General features: G+C 42.3%; 1 protein-coding gene across 1 annotated transcript; it reads right to left on the bottom strand.

Moving 5' to 3' along the window:
- Nucleotides 1-9,979: 9,979 nt before the first annotated feature.
- Nucleotides 9,980-18,425, bottom strand: Gm3727 (predicted gene 3727). The gene is made up of 5 exons (XM_011244863.1): nucleotides 18,296-18,425; nucleotides 17,414-17,576; nucleotides 16,325-16,456; nucleotides 15,466-15,649; nucleotides 9,980-9,985 (listed from the first exon to the last, which is right to left on the bottom strand). The coding sequence occupies exons 1-5, from the start codon at nucleotides 18,423-18,425 to the stop codon at nucleotides 9,980-9,982; spliced, it is 615 nt and encodes a 204-aa protein (XP_011243165.1).
- Nucleotides 18,426-18,653: the final 228 nt, after the last annotated feature.

An 18,653-nucleotide genomic window follows, 5' to 3' on the forward strand; every position in this document is an offset into this window, starting at 1 on the left:
TTCACTTGGGTGTCTGTGTCTGTGTGTGGGTTTGTGCACAGCAGTGTGAATTCTCATGGAGGCCAGAAGCATCCAGTACCCCTAGAGCTGGAGTTAGGAGGCACCCAGTGTGGGTGCTTCAAACCAAACTCCCTGCCCTCAGAGAGGACAGTGTATGCTCTTAATCACTGAGCCATCTCTCCAGCCCAGAAGCCTGCCAACTTCCTAACCAGGAATGTCTGCCTTTATCCCCTGGCCTTATTTTCAGCCTGTGTAAAATGATGTGCTTTCCTGACAGCTGACTTTTCTCTCTAGTCTTATGTAAATGTCACCACAATTCACTTAGTCCTGCAAAGGAAAAGAAAAAAAAAAAAAAGCCTGGGTTACCCCCTTCTCTCCTTGCTTCCCCTTCCTGTCACTTTCTCTCCCCCACCTCTCTGGCCTGCATTATGTTCCTTACTAATTTTGAAGTTTTTACTCTATTTTTACTTATTTGTGTGTGGGCCCCATGTGCAAGTGTGCAGAGGTCAGAAGACAGCTTGCAGGAATTGTTTCCCAACTTCTGCCATATGAGAGCTGGGTATTGAACTCAGGTGGTCAGGCTTGGCCTCAGGAGCCTGACCAACCAAGCCCCACCCCACCCCCGGTTCCCTTCATTGGTTGTGTCCTCTCTAAGCTGCTTATATGTCATCCCTCTTGCCATGACCCAAGTCACAAGTTGAAGTCCTACTATCCTCACTAGGAGTCCCTTGGAACAAGGAGTTCCATGTAGGTGGTTATCCTAAGGCCACTTGTCTTTATGATGCACCCTGTTCTGGAATGGTCTTCCTCTTACTCAGCCTTGTACAGCACCTGTTCATCTTTCACAATTCACCCTAAGGACTACCTTTCTCATAAAAGTATTCCCGACTTTGCTGCATGGTAAAAAAAGAAAGAAAGAAAAAGAAAGAAAGAAAGAAAGAAAGAAAGAAAGAAAGAAAGAAAGAAAGAAAGAAAGAAAGACGAAATAAAGGAAGGAAGGAAGAAGGAAGAAAGGAAGGGAAAGAAAAGAAAAGAAAAGAAAAGAAAAGAAAAGAAAAGAAAAGAAAAGAAAAGAAAAGAAAAGAAAAACAAAAACCTGTCTGCCCTCTCTACACTAAATGGCTACACACCATCCTGTCATGATGACTGAGAAGACTTATTTGAAGTCAGCTTTCACATATCGTCTTCCTGGTAGCAAATATTATAACTGACATCTTCCATCTTCCTGGCTCTGGTACAGTTCTCAGCACACTCCATGTTTCTCAAGTCTGTTGAAAGAATGACTTGTGATACCCTGTGAGTTATGTTTCCCCTGCATCGTCCCACTTCGTTCTCACAAGGGTCAGTGCCATTCATGGATAACCAGAGCAGAGGCTGGTGATGTAACTCAGGAGTAAAGGCACTCACTGACAAGCCTGCCTTTCAGACTCCCAAAACCATCTGGCAGAATGAGCAACCCAACTCCAAAAAGTTGTGTTTCCTCTCTCTCTCTCTCTCTCTCTCTCTCTCTCTCTCTCTCTCTCTCTCTCTCTCTCTCTCTCTCACTTTCTCTCTCTCTTTCTCTGTCTCTGTCTCAAACACACACATACTTTATTTTTTTATAGAAAGAAAGAAAGAAAGAAAGAAAGAAAGAAAGAAAGAAAGAAAGAAAGAAAGAAGGAAAGAAAAGACATTAAAACTGGAAAAGAAGAATGCAGCTTGCCCAGGGACCTGTGTAAATCCCAGAGCCAGGGTTATAATCCAGATTGCTTCATTAATGTGACTACATATACAGCTGTTTCTATGTTCTAAGTGTTGGTATCTCCCCAGTTCCCGTTGAAGTCCTAACTTGCATGAGCACCTAAGGAAGGGGTCTGGTTATGATAGCAGATTCTGTATAAATGGAACTGGTGTCTTGTAGGTGGAGGGGCTGGAGAGATGGCTCAGTGACTAAGAACACTCAGTGTTCTTCCTGAGGACCCACGTTCAGTGTCCAGTAACCACCTTGGGCAGCTCACAGCTACCTGTAACACCAGTTCCAAAAGATCCAATACCCTCTTCTGTCCTCAGGTACCTGCATGAACATGATGCACAGATAGACAAGCAGGCACACACTCACATAAAACAATTCAAAACATAAAGCAAGAAACAGAATACCATCTCCATTGTCTTATAACATTAAATTCTGTCCTGTATAATAAAAGTGTTCTCTTTGCTCCTGAATGCACAGTATAACTAGTTCTGTTTTTCAACTCTTCCAAGTCATTGTGTTTTAAGGATGTCCTAAAAATACGGTTTGATCTCACTACTACCAGACCATCCTAAGAGCACTACTTTTAGCGTGACTGTTTTCATTCATTGTGTGTATTAATCAGACTACAGGGCTCTAGGAAAGCCTTGCTGCCACCGCCCCTCCCCCTCACCTTGTTTCCTTCTCAGGGAACAGTACACTTTAGGAGATTGTGGGGTGTGTCCTCTGTTCCACATTACCATCCACCTTCTAAGGCTTTGCCCTCATACAGAGGAGGGAAGTGATACAGAGTCTGCGGTGGGAGACAAAAAAGGCAGGGAGGGGCATTGCTTCACAGAACTCTAGACACTGGTGTGTGTGTGTGTGTGTGTGTGTGTGTGTGTGTGTGTGTGTGTGTGTCTGTGTGTGTATGTGTCTCTGTGTGTCTGTGTGTGTGTGTCTCTGTGTGTTTATGTGTGTGTGTGTCTCTGTGTGTGTGTCTGTGTGTGTGTGTCTCTCTCTGTACGTGTGTCTGTGTGTGTCTGTGTGTGTGTGTGTGTGTGTGTGTCTGAGAATGTGCTTTTCAATTTCTTTCACCAAAGGCCTCTGAGTCTTGTATTTTTATTTCCTCCTATGCCTGAATCAAAATTTCAATGTCTACAGAATTCTACATGGAAAGTGTACACCAACCCTTCATAACAACCTTTTGGCACCTCGGGCCAGCAATGAGATGTCTACTCTCAGTTCACTATGTTTCTGTCCAACAAGTTTTAATATTTTCATTTTGTGTTTGGACTAATGGTTTGAATCTAAGTGGATTTTAGTTTTAGGATTGTTTGTTTCTTCTTATGAAATTGATATTCATTTTACCCTGAAATATAAATCCTTCTCTAAATCTGAAAATGTTTTTTGGGTTTGGGGGGTGGATTTTTAATTAATCATTTTATTTGCTTACATTTCAAATGATATCCCCCTTTAACTGTCCACAACCACCCCCACCCAACCCTCTTTCTCCTGCCTCCTCTTTGCCTATATGAGGGTGATCCCCCACTCCCCCAACCAGTCCCACCCTTCCTCTAGCATCCCCCTACACTGGGTCATCAAACCTGCACAGGACCAAGGGCCTCTCCTCCCACTAATGCCGAACAAGGTCATCCTCTGCTACTTATGTATCTGGAGCCATGGATCCTTCCATGTATATTCTTTGGTTGATGGTTTAGTCTCTTGGAGCATGGGGTGGTCCAGTTAGTTGATATTGCTCTTCCTATGGGGATGCAACCCCCTTCAGCTCCTTCAGTCCTTCCCCTAGGTCTTTCACTGGTATCCTCATGCTCAGTTTGATGGTTGCCTATGAGTATTTGCATCTGTATTGGTCAGGGGACAGTCACACCAGATTCCTGTCAGCAAGTGCTTCTTGGCATCAGCAATATTGTCTGGGTTTGGTGTCTCCAGATAACTAATATCAACAATCGGCAAATGGGACCTCAAAAAATTGCAAACATTTTGTATGGCAAAGAACCCTGTCAATGAAACAAAATGGCAACCAATAGATTGGGAAAAGATCTTTACCAATCCTATATACTATCAAAGGCTAATATCCAGTCTATACAAAGAACTCAAGAAGAACTCCAGAGAACCAAATAACCCTATTAAAAATGGGGAACAGAGCTAAACAGAGAATTCTCAACTGAGGAATACTGAATGACCATGAAGCACCTAAAGAAATGTTCAACATCCCTCGTCACCAGGGAAATGCCAAACCACACAACCCTGAGATTCCACCTCACACCAGTCAGAATGGCTAAGATCAAAGATTCAGGTGACAGCAGATGCTGCCGAAGATACAGAGAAAGAGGAGCACTCCTCCATTGCTAGTGGGACTGAAAGCTGGTCCAACCACTTCTGAAATCAATCTGGCGATTCCTCAGAAATTTGTAAATAGATCTACCTGAAGACCCAGCTGTACCACTAATTGGCATGTACCCAAAACATACCCCAACATATAACCAGGACACATGCTCCACTATGTTTATAGCAGCCTTATTTATAATAGCCAGAAACTGGAAACAACCCAGATGTCCCTCAAGAGAAGACTGAAAATGTTTTAAATTCAACTGTTACTTATCTTCATTCCTGTTCCATGCAATTTTCTCTATTTTGAGTTTCTATAACTAGATTTGACACAGAGATTTTATACTATCCTCCAAATCTCGATCTTTCTTTCACCATTCTCCTCTTTGGTGTTGTTGTTGTTGTTGTTGTTGTTGTTGTTGTTGTTGCTGGTGATGGTGATGATGATGATTTGTTTTCTTTTGTTTTGTTTTGTTTTGTTTGTGTCTGTGTGTGTTTTGCTAGTCTTGGATAATTTTCTCTGATATATTATCCAATTCCCTAATTTTGTTTGCAACAATGTTCAGTTGCCAGTGCTGATTTCTTGTCCTTTTGAGGTAAGGTTTTGCTATGTAGTTCTGGTGATTGGCCTGCCAGTCTCTACAGAGATGGGACTGGCTTCAAATTTGTAGTAATCTTCCTGTCTCCGTTTAGCCTGCTTCTTAATTTCTTAATATGACCACTGTCTTCTCATTTGTTAATCTCCCTACAACTTTCATCTCATTCTTTTAAAAAGCTGTTAGGTCTTTTTAAATATACTTTGTGTTTTATTTATCTTTTAAACCTGTGTGTGAGCATGGGTGGGCGGGCATGTATGTACAACAGGATCTTTCTACATAGGCCTGGCTACCCTGCCACTTGTTGACAGGGTTAGGGTTAGGATTAGGCCTCAGATTCACAGATATCCATCTGCCCCTGCCTCCCAAATGCTAGAACTAAAGGCATGTGTTACCACGCCTAGCATCTCATTAACCATTTTAAGCACTTTTATTTAGAAATATTTCTTTTATTTATAGTTGCCTGAATAAATTCTCCCATTTGTCCACATATGGGCCCCATTTGTGTCAGCTTGCTTTCTTGCATGCTTAGTAGTGTTTTGCTGGGCAGTTCTCCTCAGTGACCTTGTTTGCTTTAGTTTGGAGGTTTTTGGTTTTGTTTTGTTTTTGGTTGTTTGGTTTGGTTTTTGTTGTTGTTTGCTTTTTGCAGGGGTGAGGGTAGGGAATAAAGCATGCATCCTGGAGGTGTCTACCCAAAAGGGTTTGCTCTGGATTTTCCCAGGAGCCACCAGATTTTCTTGTCTGAGTAGAGTTTGTAGTCCTTAATGATTTGAGACTCAGGACTCTGAGTACATGCAGGGCTTCTTAGGAATCTGCAGCTCCAAGGCCAGGCTCTCACTTGTTCTAGCATGCTGGCTTCGCAGTATTGAATGGAACTTTGTACACCGAAAGTCAGGTGTCCCAAGATTTATTCTGAGATAGAAAGAGAGATATACTCACACTGCACTTTGAAGTCTCAGAAGTCGCATAGCATCATTGTCACCAAATGAGTCATTTGAACCTGTCATAAATCCTTACCTAGACTAAGAGGGCCAGAACATACAGCCTTCATAAAAAACCTTGTCAAACGAGCATGTGGATTAGATATGTATACATGACTATATATATATATTGGAACAATCTGTCACAATGCTCTCTGTACTTGATAAGTTTTGATATTCATGCTCCAGGCAACCAGTGTCCATTTTTTTCCATGCTCATCAGTGTGGGCTATTTCTTCCCTCTAATGCAGCCCCTGGAGACCATGGTGAAGGCAGTCCCCCAGAATAGAGGCATGTGTATCTCCCATTCAAACAACAAAAAACAGTAGTTTCTACCTTTCTAGCCAGACTTCAGTGGAACGTGCTGGAGACGAACACTTTCCCACAGAAATAAACTGATAAAGACTCTAAAGTGAGGACTGCCCTTGAGGGAGGCTCACAAGCAGATTGCATCTCAGTACTGATAATACATCTGGTGCAAGGAAGGAGAACTCTGGTCTCAATCCCACTTTATGAAGCCCCTGTGGAGCTCGCAATGAAGGAACAGCTACGCTTTAGTTGTGTGGGCGAGTATCATTCCTATGGTGCTTCATAGAGTACAATGGAGCTTTTCCTTTTTTCTTCTTTCTTCACAGGTGCTGAGATTGCAGGCATGTAAACATGACCATCCCACATGCACTGTTACTTCCAGCTCATAACTCAAGGTGTAAATTCTACAAATGACCTTATTTTCCTGTTGTCCTCATCTCACCTAATTATCAAGAGAAACAAAAAAACTAAATGTCATTTTAAAATGAAAGACAGATTTTTTTTTAAAGCACAATATAGGGGTGGTGAGATGGCTCAGTGGGTAAAGGCATGGGCCACACAAGCCTAATGATGTCAGTTAAATAGATCACTAAATGCACATAAATGTGGAAGGAGAGAACTAAGGCTACAAAGTTGTCCCCTGACCCCACATGTCCAGGATAGCATGTTCTTCTGCACACACACACACATTACTAATAGAAAAAAAAATTGTTATTATTAAAAATAAAAAACTGTTAAATATTTTAACTACCTAAAGCCCAATGTGTAAAAAGTGTACATATGATAAAATAAGAATTTTTGAATTGGTAGGTTATGTCTCAACATGGTTACTGGTTATTAATGTGCAACAGGATTCCATAATTGCATGTATTTTTTTCCTTCCTTTTGGCTAAAATATGGTAAGATGATGTATTTTTTTTCTCCGCACACTTGATGTTGCTTATAAGAGAAGAAAATGATTAATAATTACAAATGATTCATCTAACAAAGAGATCAGTATAGAAAACTATGAAAAAAGTATTCCATGACTGCTGGGTGAGATTGTTAACGATGCAGAGAAAAGAACAAACCAACATGAGGTCTGCTTTCCACAGAGAGAGGATGAAACAATTGAGTCTAAAATAAATATAAATTGTGACAGATTTAGTTGTAGTTCAAGAAATGGCACGTTCAGGGCAGGAGAGTCAGCTATAGGTTATGAGCACTGGTTGTCTTCCAGGGGACCCAAGTTGGGTTCCTAGCACTCACACAATGGCTAACATTCATCTGCAACTCCAATTTCAGAGGATCTGACACCCTCTTCTGGCCTCTACGCATACAGCAAAGTCATGGTGCAAAGACATATACTGTGGGCAAAATGCTCATATACCTAAAATAAACTTGAAAATAAATATGTTTTCTTTTAAAGAAATAGAAAACACAAGGTTCCATCCAAATGTGCAGGGGAAACGCCAGGGGCAGCATGGGAAAGCTAGCTCTTATGATCCCCTGAGAATACTTCTAGCAGAGCCCCTCTATACAGTGGTAGGACCCAGCACTTCAGATTCCAGCTTAGAGCTCCAAAGACAAGACACGCAGTTGCCAAGAATCAACCCAGGTGCTCTCGGAATCAATAATTCTGTGATTATTCTCTTGGAATCAACTCTGGAGAATAATCACAGAAGGAGCCTGAAGGCGGCTGTAGGTGACTCAGTAGCCAGCATGACATCTACCAGGGAGGCAGGAATCCAGGAGACTAGAGAGGGCCTTTGAAACTAAAGGGCTGGGGAAGGCACTTCAGGAAAGGTCCCCAAGCAGTCCTGGGCTGCATAGTAATGGCAGTGGAAATGGAAGACACAGCTCAACATTGGCAACTGTCCCTTAGGGGGACTTCTACTCACTGAAAAATGAGACTCTTAACTTACACCACAAAAGAGAAATTTAGTACAAGTCTGTATGAACCATAAATGGAGTTTACTGAGAACGACTGTGTGGGGGTTGGGTGGTGGTAGTTGTACATATCAGGGGGCCGTCTTGGTTACTTTGCTACTGCTATGGAGAGAAAGCATGACCAAGGCAACGTATAGAGGAAGGCGTCTACTGGGGCTCATGGGTGCACAGGGCTAGTCCATGACTCTTATGGTGGGGAGCATGGCAGGAGACAGGCATCATACTGGAGTGATAGCTGAGAGTTTATATCTGATCCACAGGCAGGAGACAAGGAATGCTATGGGCTTTTGAAACTCCTCCATTAGGCTACATCTCTTAATCCTTCCCAAATATATGGGGGCTATTTGCATTCAGACCTCCACAGTGCCCATGGACTGCTCAAGAAAGAAGTTATCAAAGTCACATCTACGTGTCTTAACAATAAACTCTTTCTCTCTCTCTCTCTCTCTCTCTCTCTCTCTCTCTTTCTCTCTCTCCCTCTCTCTCTCTCAGAACACACACACACACAGTATTGTTGATCTCACACCTGCCCATTTCCCTGTAGCTCAGACTAGTCCTAAACTTGTTATGAAGCTGAAGAAATTGACTTACCTGTCTCCATCCCCCTGAGTTCATGCTAGGGAAGTACTCTACCAACTGAACAAATGCTTATAAAACAAACTTTGGTTTTGCTTTATTTTGTTTCGTTTTGGAGATAGCATGATGTAGCTCAGGCTGGCCCTGGACTTGTAATTTTCACACCTTTCCTGAGTCTTGGGATAACAGTAATGTTCCATCACTTCTGACTTAAAGAACTTCTCTTTAGTACATGAGGTTACAAAGTGGTATGTCAGGTATGTTGTCTGTGTTTAAAGACAGATAAAAGATGCATAGGCCAGAAGGTCAAAGGGATTCATAAGGTACTTAGGTTACAGTGTCAGCGCCTGTTTGGTGTGCCTGTACACCTGTGTGTGGATGCATGTGTACAAATTTGTGTTCAAATTTGTGCTGAGGCAGGAGGACACCTCATATCCATCCAAAGACTTCACCTGGGGATCCATCCCATAAACAACCACAAAAACCAGACACTACAACGGATGCCAACAAGAGATTTCTGACAGGAGCCTGATATATCTGTCTACTGAGAGGCTCTGCCACTGCCTGACCAATACAGCAGTAGATGCTCACAGCCATCCATTGGTCAGAGCACAGGGTCCCCAGTGAAGGAGCTAGAGAAAGGAACTATGGAGCTGAAGGGTTTGCAGCCCCATAGGAGGAAAAACAATATGAACTAACCAGCACCTCCAGAGATCCCTGGGACTAAACCACCAACCACAGAAAACACATGGTGAAACTCATGGATCTAGCTAAATATGTAGTAGAGGAAGGCCTGGTCGGTCATCACTGGGAGGAGATCCTTGGTCCTGTGAAGGTTCTGTGCCCCAGTAAAGGGGAATGTCAGGGCAAGGAAGAGGGAGTGGGTGGGTTGGGGAGCAGGGGTTGGGGGTAGGAAAAAGGGGATCTTCGAGGGGAAACAAGGAAAGGGTTTAACATTTGAAATGTAAGTAATGAAAATATAAAATAAAAAACGCATTTGTTAGGACTTTATAGGATGATAACTAGTTAAAATCTTCAACATTTTTGAATGATGTCTTTTGGCAGACACAGGTGAATCATAAAGTAATAAAATGAACTTTGAAGGACCCCCACAGACACGTATCCCCAAAAAGATTTTGGAATTTATTATCTCTACTCCCAGTTTCCAGTGATTGTATATTTGCAGGAAAGCAGAAGCATACATTGCTGTGTTTTCTGACAGCTTTTTATTCCCTTAGACTATGCTTTGATTCAATGAGAGCTATTACAGAAATACTGATGTAATTGACGTTAATGTGTTCAACACCATCATCCACAGGATTTTCACAGTAGCTAAATATTTGACAACAAGGATGCAGCATGGGTAAGTTTTCCAACATTAAGTTCCTATCCAGAGAGTTGGACACACTCTCCACACTGAATGTATGTTGGACTTTGAAGTTTAGTCTGGCTGTAAAGAAACTATGGAGCCCAAGTTCCATGAAGAATGCAGAGATCCATCTGGGTCTGATATCTGTGGGATTTCATGATCACACCTGAAATAACAAGGATCTTAAGAGTAAAGAGTTGGAGAATACTATGTTAGTCATAAGAATAAATGCAATGTACTCAATTGTAACTGAAAGCTGACAGTCAATATATACTGTCTATAGACTTACCAAAATATCAAATTAATTACAAGAACAAATAAACAAACAATAAATAACAAAACTTGGAATCAAAACAAGAAAAAACAAATAACTAAACTAATCAAAACTCAAACCAAAGTCAAACCACAAAAATTGTGCAAAGCAAAATTCTTAGTCTGCTCATTTTGTAGCACAGACTTATAGCCTGTGGCTGTCCTTGGCAACTTAGTAGAAAAGCAGTTCCTGGAGGTAGCAATCTTTGCAGGAGAAATTTAAGCAACACTCTCCTTTTGGAATGTGGGTCTGAAGGATATGGCCTCCCAAGTCAAAGCAGAACACAGGTTGTAGACTTGGACCCAAGGTTTTACAATTTTGTTGACTGATCTCCATGTAATTATTGATGATGACCCATCAGGAAAGATAAATTTGCACTCAGATTCTTCCTGGATGCCCAGCAGCTCTTGATGTGTCTCAGCATTTCTCTGAGTCCCTTTAAATGTGCACTCTTCCTGGGCCAGAGGCTAGATGAAATTAAGGCCTGTTCATACCAAAGAAACCAAAATAAAGGAGGAGCATACAGCCCATTACAGCCATGGTTATTAGGGATGAGAGGCAACAGTGGTGTATTTTTTGTGCACACACAGTGCTCCTCCCCCACACTTCTCTTTGAGGGAGATCATGTCGTTGTCGGTGCCATGTTATGCTTTCTGCTGGACTATTTCACACTTAGGAAAGGAAGAAAGAAAGGCCTGTTAAACATTTGTCAATTGAGCTGCCTCTTCCAGAACAGCTCTATTCAGCTGGACAAACTAACATGACCTATCAGCTGAGATCATAACGTGCATCCCAAGTGTCATAGAACACCTGAGCTTGGAATTGTTTCTCACCTTTTAAAAACTGCTAGAAACGCAACTGTCAACTGCACATTATACTGGAGTTCTAAAAAACACCACATTTCCCCAGTTGTGCGGGTATATTATATTGAGTAATAACAATTGAACAATGTCTGAATGTGAGTCCAAGAGAGATGTGTGCAACCTAGAAAACCATGTGGATTCCTTATGGGGTGGGAGCGTGCCCTGAACTGAAGTGAAGGCTATGATTATTTCTCCAGTACAGGAACTTCACAGGCTTCCTCTTGTCAATCCCTCTATCTCCAAATAACCAGAGACAACATACAACACAAAACCCCATGGGTACTTCATAGGTCAAACAATCTGCAAGAGTATGCTAAATAAAAATATACACAAGGCTGAGCAATGAACCTTAAATGTGATGGTCATGAAAAAACAGAACAACACCCCTGTACATCTATGACTATTGTAGGGCACACTCTCAAACACACATAATATTTGAGTTAATGCAATACAAGCATATTGTATTGCAGTGACCTCTTTAGTTTCCCGGTTAATACTAATATAAAAATCTCCCAGGACAATTTGGAGGCATAAAAACAAATCTTGAATGGGAAAGGTACTTAGTGGGCATAGCATATAGGCAGCGCAGTCAGTGATATGCTTTCCACTCATAAACCAGTCTGGGATTCAGGGTTCTTGTTCTATTATCCAATCTGGCACAGCAAGTACCCAAGGCTGTGTAGAATAGGTTTGTTTCCCAGCCTAGGGTCACATGTTGGTGGTGGACCAGCCTCTTGTTCTTGCTCACTGTTTCTGACTTGTCCCAAAGTAAACAGTTTCTTCCAATAGGATCTCCCTTTTCCATCATCTGACTGACTTGGTGTCCAAAGGTATGAGCCCAGAGTAATAGGAACTGTCTATAACCAGGATCCAAAGGAACCGTTTTCTCCCCAGAATGTGATTGTGCCAGGACTATTTTGAGTAGGATAAGGCTGACTAGTTGAAGGACATGCTTGCATGGATTATCTCACACTGAGTTCATGGAAGTGCTGCACCACACAGGGTCTTTTCATCCTTCAGCAGATGGACATCAGGATAGCTTCTTCTTCAGGGCTGCTCTGCGGACCACTACAAACCTGAGCGGCCTAGACTCTGTGGATAACTCCTCCTTGTTCTGGAAGCACTGGGTCAAAGTGGACTTCTTTTCTACTTTCTGAACATGGCTTCTAAAAGACATAACCAATTTTATACTACCAGAACTGTCTGAAGGTCCTCATTTCTCCCAACCCCCACTGAGGCTGATTTTAACTCTGACAAAATGATGTTGAAGAACAGTCATGCTGAATATCTACACAGATAAGATAGTGTGAGTACTTTAGATTATCAAGACCCTCAATGGGCTCCTGAAACAGGCCTGGTTTGCTTCACATCTATGGGAATTCTGCTGGATGCAAGTTTAGCTCCAAACAACTCAATCTCTCTATGAGTAAAATCCAAGACAAACTACAAGGCAACGCTTTACTGAGCAGAGGTAGCAGAAATGTAATGGTGGCAGGCATTGAGGAAAACAACCTGGAATGCTTAGAAGACACAGTGAGCCACCTGACCTTCCAGTGGTCCTTCACAATTCACCAAGAGCAGAAAAGGGACATAAACACATGAATTTTATACAGCAACCTCCTCCTTACCTCCATATACCATATGCCTCATATTTGCTCTAAAGATTTGAATGAGAATGAATAGTTTTCTCTCTAGTCAGTTAAAAATCTGACCCTACAAGAATTTTTATGTCCTTTTTTCTTGGGTTTTAGGTGAGCATGCAGAATAATTGGACTGCTGTATTTGATATTTCATAGGTGTAAACTAAAACCTCAGAGTGCATTTCTCATTAAATTTGTCCTCTAGAGACACACACAGCTGCATTTATGCACAATCACACACACACACACACACACACACACACACACACACACACACACAGACACACACACACACATTTGAAAATACAAGCACCCATATCACAAACAAAAAAATTACCTAGTATTACACAAACACACAACTTTAGTATAAACAAGCTCAGCCAAAGGTGGTCCAAACATACAAAGACTAACAGACACTTCACACAAAAGAAATACAAACATACACACTACACAATACACACACAGAGACACACAAACACAAATCAATGAAAAAGTTACTGTGGCCCAGGACATTTCCTTTTGCATGAGCACCTACTAGGACCTCTGACGAGTATGTGTATAAGGTTCTTAGACTCAGGCAGTCTTTACAGCCCTCATCTGTAATTAACTAATCTTCAATAAAAATTTTTATGCAGATACTTTCTGGTCCTACGAGGAAGTTACAAGCACTGCACAGATAACCTGGACAACACAATACCAAATTCCCAAGAAAGAGATTCCTAAGAAAAGCCTCCAGCAAGCCCCATGTTGACTCTCTCAGTAGCCCTCACTATACCTACACTTGTTCCTTGGTAGCATCAGAGGAAGACAGTGACTTTTGGTCACTACCCAGGAACTTTTTAACCTATTACAGTTCATGTGATATTAAATCTTCCTCAATATCAGTCAGAAGAAAGCTGGTGAAATAACGTGCTGTGACATTTATGAAATGCAGCATTGTGCCAACTATGAGGAGGAATCTAACCTGAAACAAAGCCATGCCCACGATATAGTTAGCAAAACCCATGTTAGCAGAGGGATGCACGGTAGGATTCTGTGCATGTTCATGGTGGAGCCAATAAGACAAACACAAATCTCCCAGGGAGATAACTCTATGCAGGGAAAGTGAAGAAATCTAACACTTATTTTTAAAATAGCTGTATTGTTTATCAATTTGTTGAAATAAACGAGAGAGGGGGTGCTACCTGATAGTGAACAGAAGATGCAAAGACTACTGAACAGAACAAAACAGGAAATGTCAAGTTTATTGCGAGACCAATGCTCAAAGAAGTAATATAGAGAATAACTGGACAATTCAGATGTCATTGAATGGCCTCCCAACATACCGAGAGAGGCACAGGTCAGGAAAACAATTCATACACAAAAAGAAACACACAGACACACAGTCACAGACAAAGACACACACAGAAGCAGACACAGACTTATTCACATAAAATCATAACTGACCAGAAAACAACGAGGTATCTGTTATGGTTCAGGACCAAGATAATTCAGACTATGCAGAGGAGATGTTTCAAGGGAGACCCAACGACTCTGCGATTATTTTAGAGGAATAAAAAGCACTAGGGAAGCCAGGTCATAGTGGCTCACTACTTTAATCCCAGCACTTGGGAGGCAGAGGCAGGCAGATTTCTAAATTCGAGGCCAGCTGGGTCTACAGAGTGAGTTCCAGGACAGCCAGTGCTGGACAGAGAATCCCTGTCACAGGGGACAGAAAAAAACATCTAACAGATGATCAAAGTCAGCTATTGGATGGGTCACACGGCCCATAATGGAGGAGCTAGAGAAATTACCCAAGGAGCTAAAGGGAACTGCAACCCTATAGGTGGAACAACAATATGAACTAACCAGTACCCGGGAGCTCTTGTCTTTACCTGCATATGTATCAAAAGATGGCCTAGTCGGCCATCACTTCAAAGAGAGGCCCATTGGATTTGCAAACTTTATATGCCCCAGTACAGGGGAACGCCAGGGCCAAAAAGGGGGAGTGGGTGGATAGGGGATTGGGGGGGTGGGTATGGGGGACCTTTAGGATAGCATTGAAAATGTAAACGAGGAAAATACCTAATAAAAAATAAAATAAAACATCCGAAGAACAAAAAAAAAATCACTAGAGAACACTCTTCTTGGTCAGAATAGGGGGCATATATTAAGAAATTTTTTCATGAAGCCTCAGAAATCTCACACCAAACCTGAGCCTGTGAGAAGCCTTTCTGTCATCTCTGGTCATCCAGACAACTCCAGACTCTCAGACCAGGAATGACCTCTCCAACATCACTCAAAGAAAATGGGACTGACAATATGCTACTCAGGACCTCTCAGTGTGAACCAAGATATATGAAGCCTGTAGAGACCATTTTGAGATAGAGGGGAAAGGGGGGAATAGAAAAGCCGCCAAAAGACAGCAATGAAATCCACTTATTTTTCAATTACACTAGGTGTCATCCCTGCAAACTATTTCCTACCTAGAATCTCACAAGATCTCTGTAAAGCAAATGAGCTACAGGCCTTTACTTCTTCCTTCAAAGCTCTTGCTATTCTCAACAAGGGCTCCAACACAGCATCCTTCAAACTTAATGCATGTAGAACTGTGATGTGTAAACAACCTATCCCCCTTAGTGATTCTAGCAGAACAGGAACATTTGCATGCCAAACATGCAGTTTCTTGAACCAGGCTACCTCCACAGAGAGCCCTGTAGATGATCACATAAACAAACACTTGGAGGAGACATAGGTGAGTGCCTGGAGAAGTTGGTGGACTATGATATTGGATTGTCTATGTTTATGGTTAGACATGAGGGCAATCTGCCTCTGATACACATCATCCTACCTGCTGTTCCTTGGCACTTGAGGCACAGATGTTCTTGCTGGCCTCCTCACAGAACCTCTTTTCTTCCCCATGGGACACTTTCGTTCCAGCCTGCTCCACCAGCAGCTTTCTGTTCTCATTCAGTAATATCCTCACTTTTTCCTTTAGTTGAGTGCACTCACAGAGGCGGTGTTTCTGCTTGATGCTGATCCACAAAAAAAAATTGGTGATTCCCAGCCAGATTCCATTGGCTTGCCACTCCTACAAGTCCCATGGTCCCACAAGGGCCCTGAACCCCAGACGGTCCCAGAAGAGTCTATAGTATACATAGCAGCACCAAACAGAGGCAGGTCAAATCAAGATACCACCCATGTTCCACAGGACTCAACAAACTTCTGAGAGCCCTGACACCAAGAGTGCACCCTATACATCACAGAAGAGGAAATGTTCTTTATGGTTGATTATAGGTCTGTGGTACCATAAAACCTTCATCAGGGAGAGGGCTTATCTCCTCTGAGAGAGGTGAGCTGACCCAACAAGTGTACACTCTTTCCATTTTTGTAGGGAATCCTTGATCTTTTAATCTGTGGTCAGAACCCTAGAGGTTCAGAGTTCCTGGATATTCCCAACGTGGTAGAAAAGTTTTCTATGTAGAGGACCTTGAATTTGGAAGAATTAAGATTGGAGGGTCTTGGACACTCTTCACACTTAGGACAACTGAGTCCAAGAGGTATAAATCCAAGACCCTTGCCTCAGGGCAGGGTTCCTAAATAAAAAACAGATAACATAGAACTAGAGCCCTTGCGTTTGTTCAAAGTCCTAAAAGGACAGAAGGATTCCCTGCCTAGTTCTCGGGGTCTCAGTTGTGTCACTGACTCACCTGTAGGAATAGTTATCTTTTAACAGCTCCTCAGAGAACTTCATGGAAGCAATTATGGACTGGGTCATTTTATCCATATCCAACATTGTCTTCTCATGTTGTGATTTAATGATGTTGAATTCAGTGTTCATCCTGTGTTAGGGCATGGCCCAAGAAGCAAATAATCTGCTGAACTGAGGATTCAATAATCATGTGCAAACAGGCTGTATCATGGACTACCCAAGCCAATTGCATGCCACATCCTAGTTCCTTAAAACTGGGTCCCCTTGGTGCTAATTAAACTTACTATCCTGGGCAGAGGACAGCAGAGCAAGGAGACCTAATGGAGTTAGCTGACCTTCAAGAGCTTTCTGGGCAAGCATGAAGGAATAGACTACTTCTATGACAATTTTCCAATACACTGTGCCACAGGCAAGGGTCCAATAGGTATCTGTAATGACGTTCCTCTTATTTTTAAGGCAGGGATTCTCATTCCTTGGTTCCTGTTGTTATGTGAATTCCCAGAGGACACAACTAGTATTTACAGGAGAAAGGCTTTATCACATCTCCTCCCCCAGGAGATTCCCGTGTGACACCAAGGAAACACCAGGAAGAAACTTCCCTGGTGATCACTTTGGACCTGTATGGACTCAACACTAACACTACCTGCAAACTGTGCAACACACAAATCCTCAGACCCCATCAAAGGTCCCAGAGCCTCAGTCCTGAACAAAACACACAGAGCCTAAGTTCACACACACAGACACAATTAGAATGCCAAATAAATCCAAGGAGGTACCATCTCTCAGATTATAATGAACAATATCAGAGTAAAGCCTTGAAGCCTGCAGTCATTGCATTCACACACTGAGAGGCAACAAGTGTGAGCAGGTCCTTCCAGCTGTCGACAGCAACAATCAGATTGCAAGCATCCCAGGGTCAAGTACAAAATAAGTTGATAATAAACACACAGCACTTTGTTTATCCAACAATTAAACACCTGTCAGGGCTACTTAATTGAATGATGGGAGATCACACTCCATTCATAGAAGGACATTGGGTTAACAGATGGCACAATACAGGCAACAGGGTACTGGGCATAATTCCTACCTGTAATTCAAATCCTCATACATGTAAACGTTCAGGATTCCACACATTTCCTCCATGTTATTGCTGATCTTCATCTTATGCAATTTCAGTTCTCTAACTTTATTTATATTTGATATCTGATTAGTGATGTTGGAATTTTGGGTTGAAGTATTTCTAGCAGACCCTGCAGATAGATAAACACAAAAGAATTTGCATACTTGATGGCCCAGGGGCAGGGGAGACCATTCAGAGTCCCAAGAAGAAGATTGATGGAGAGAAAAGGTAAAGACGGGGTGAATCCTTAAAAGAGCAGAAAAGCTATCTTCCAGCTGGTTTGCTAAGCTATGTTCCTCTTCCTAACCACCATTGTCAGACATATGCCACACTCCCTATTACAGGACCCTTTGCCCTGAAATCTATAATTTGCCTCAGACATAAAGATATGGGGAACATTGTCAGGTCATATCAGATGTGTTGCAGGGAAATCCTGAAGTTCATAGTGCTTAGCACTATCAAGCACTAATTAATCCAAAGTGTCTGAGACCTCACCACATGACATGACCAGGGGAGCATCCTTCTCTGTTCTTTTCATCAGAGACTCAAGTTACCTACAGTAATCTGGAAGATGAAGTGTTTCAACTCCCTTCCATGAAAGGACACACTGTTATTCTCATAGTGCCCACTCCTGGCATTCTTTGCCACTCAAAATGAAATTAAATAGCTCCCAGAAAAGTAGCTGCAGGTTTGTCAATTCCTGGCTCTTTCAAACTAATCATCAGAAATTCTTGAATCTTTGTCTGACATTGGCAAAGTCCAAGGCTTCAGCTTGTAAGACCTACTCCTGTACAGCCCAGCTCAAGCCTACCTCTACCAGGAAGTTCCCCAACTCTGCCCAGGACTCACTGTGCCTTCTCCAGAATGATTTCCTTCTTCCTTTTTCATGAGAAAGGATTCCCTCTTCCTTCTCTGTTGGTCTGGTCTCTCCTTCATCGCCATTCTCTTTCTGACATAGCCTGACCAGCCGGGAAAACATTCCTGCTGGTGATCCCAGAGCAAACAGAAGTGATGAACCACAGGCAGTTGCTGTCACAACACAGGTGACAACGCAGAAGATTCTAGTTCTCTCCTAGATACAAGAGATTCTCCAAGGAAGGCATTACTGATGATGCCACTAGCAACTGCCATGACCTACCTGCTAACTAGTTCTCCCCAACTTGGTCCTTTTCTGGGGTGCCTCTCCTGGAGCCTCTCATGGACCAGT

This window comes from Mus musculus, chromosome 14, assembly GCF_000001635.26.
Source record: "Mus musculus strain C57BL/6J chromosome 14, GRCm38.p6 C57BL/6J".
NCBI lineage: Eukaryota > Metazoa > Chordata > Mammalia > Rodentia > Muridae > Mus > Mus musculus.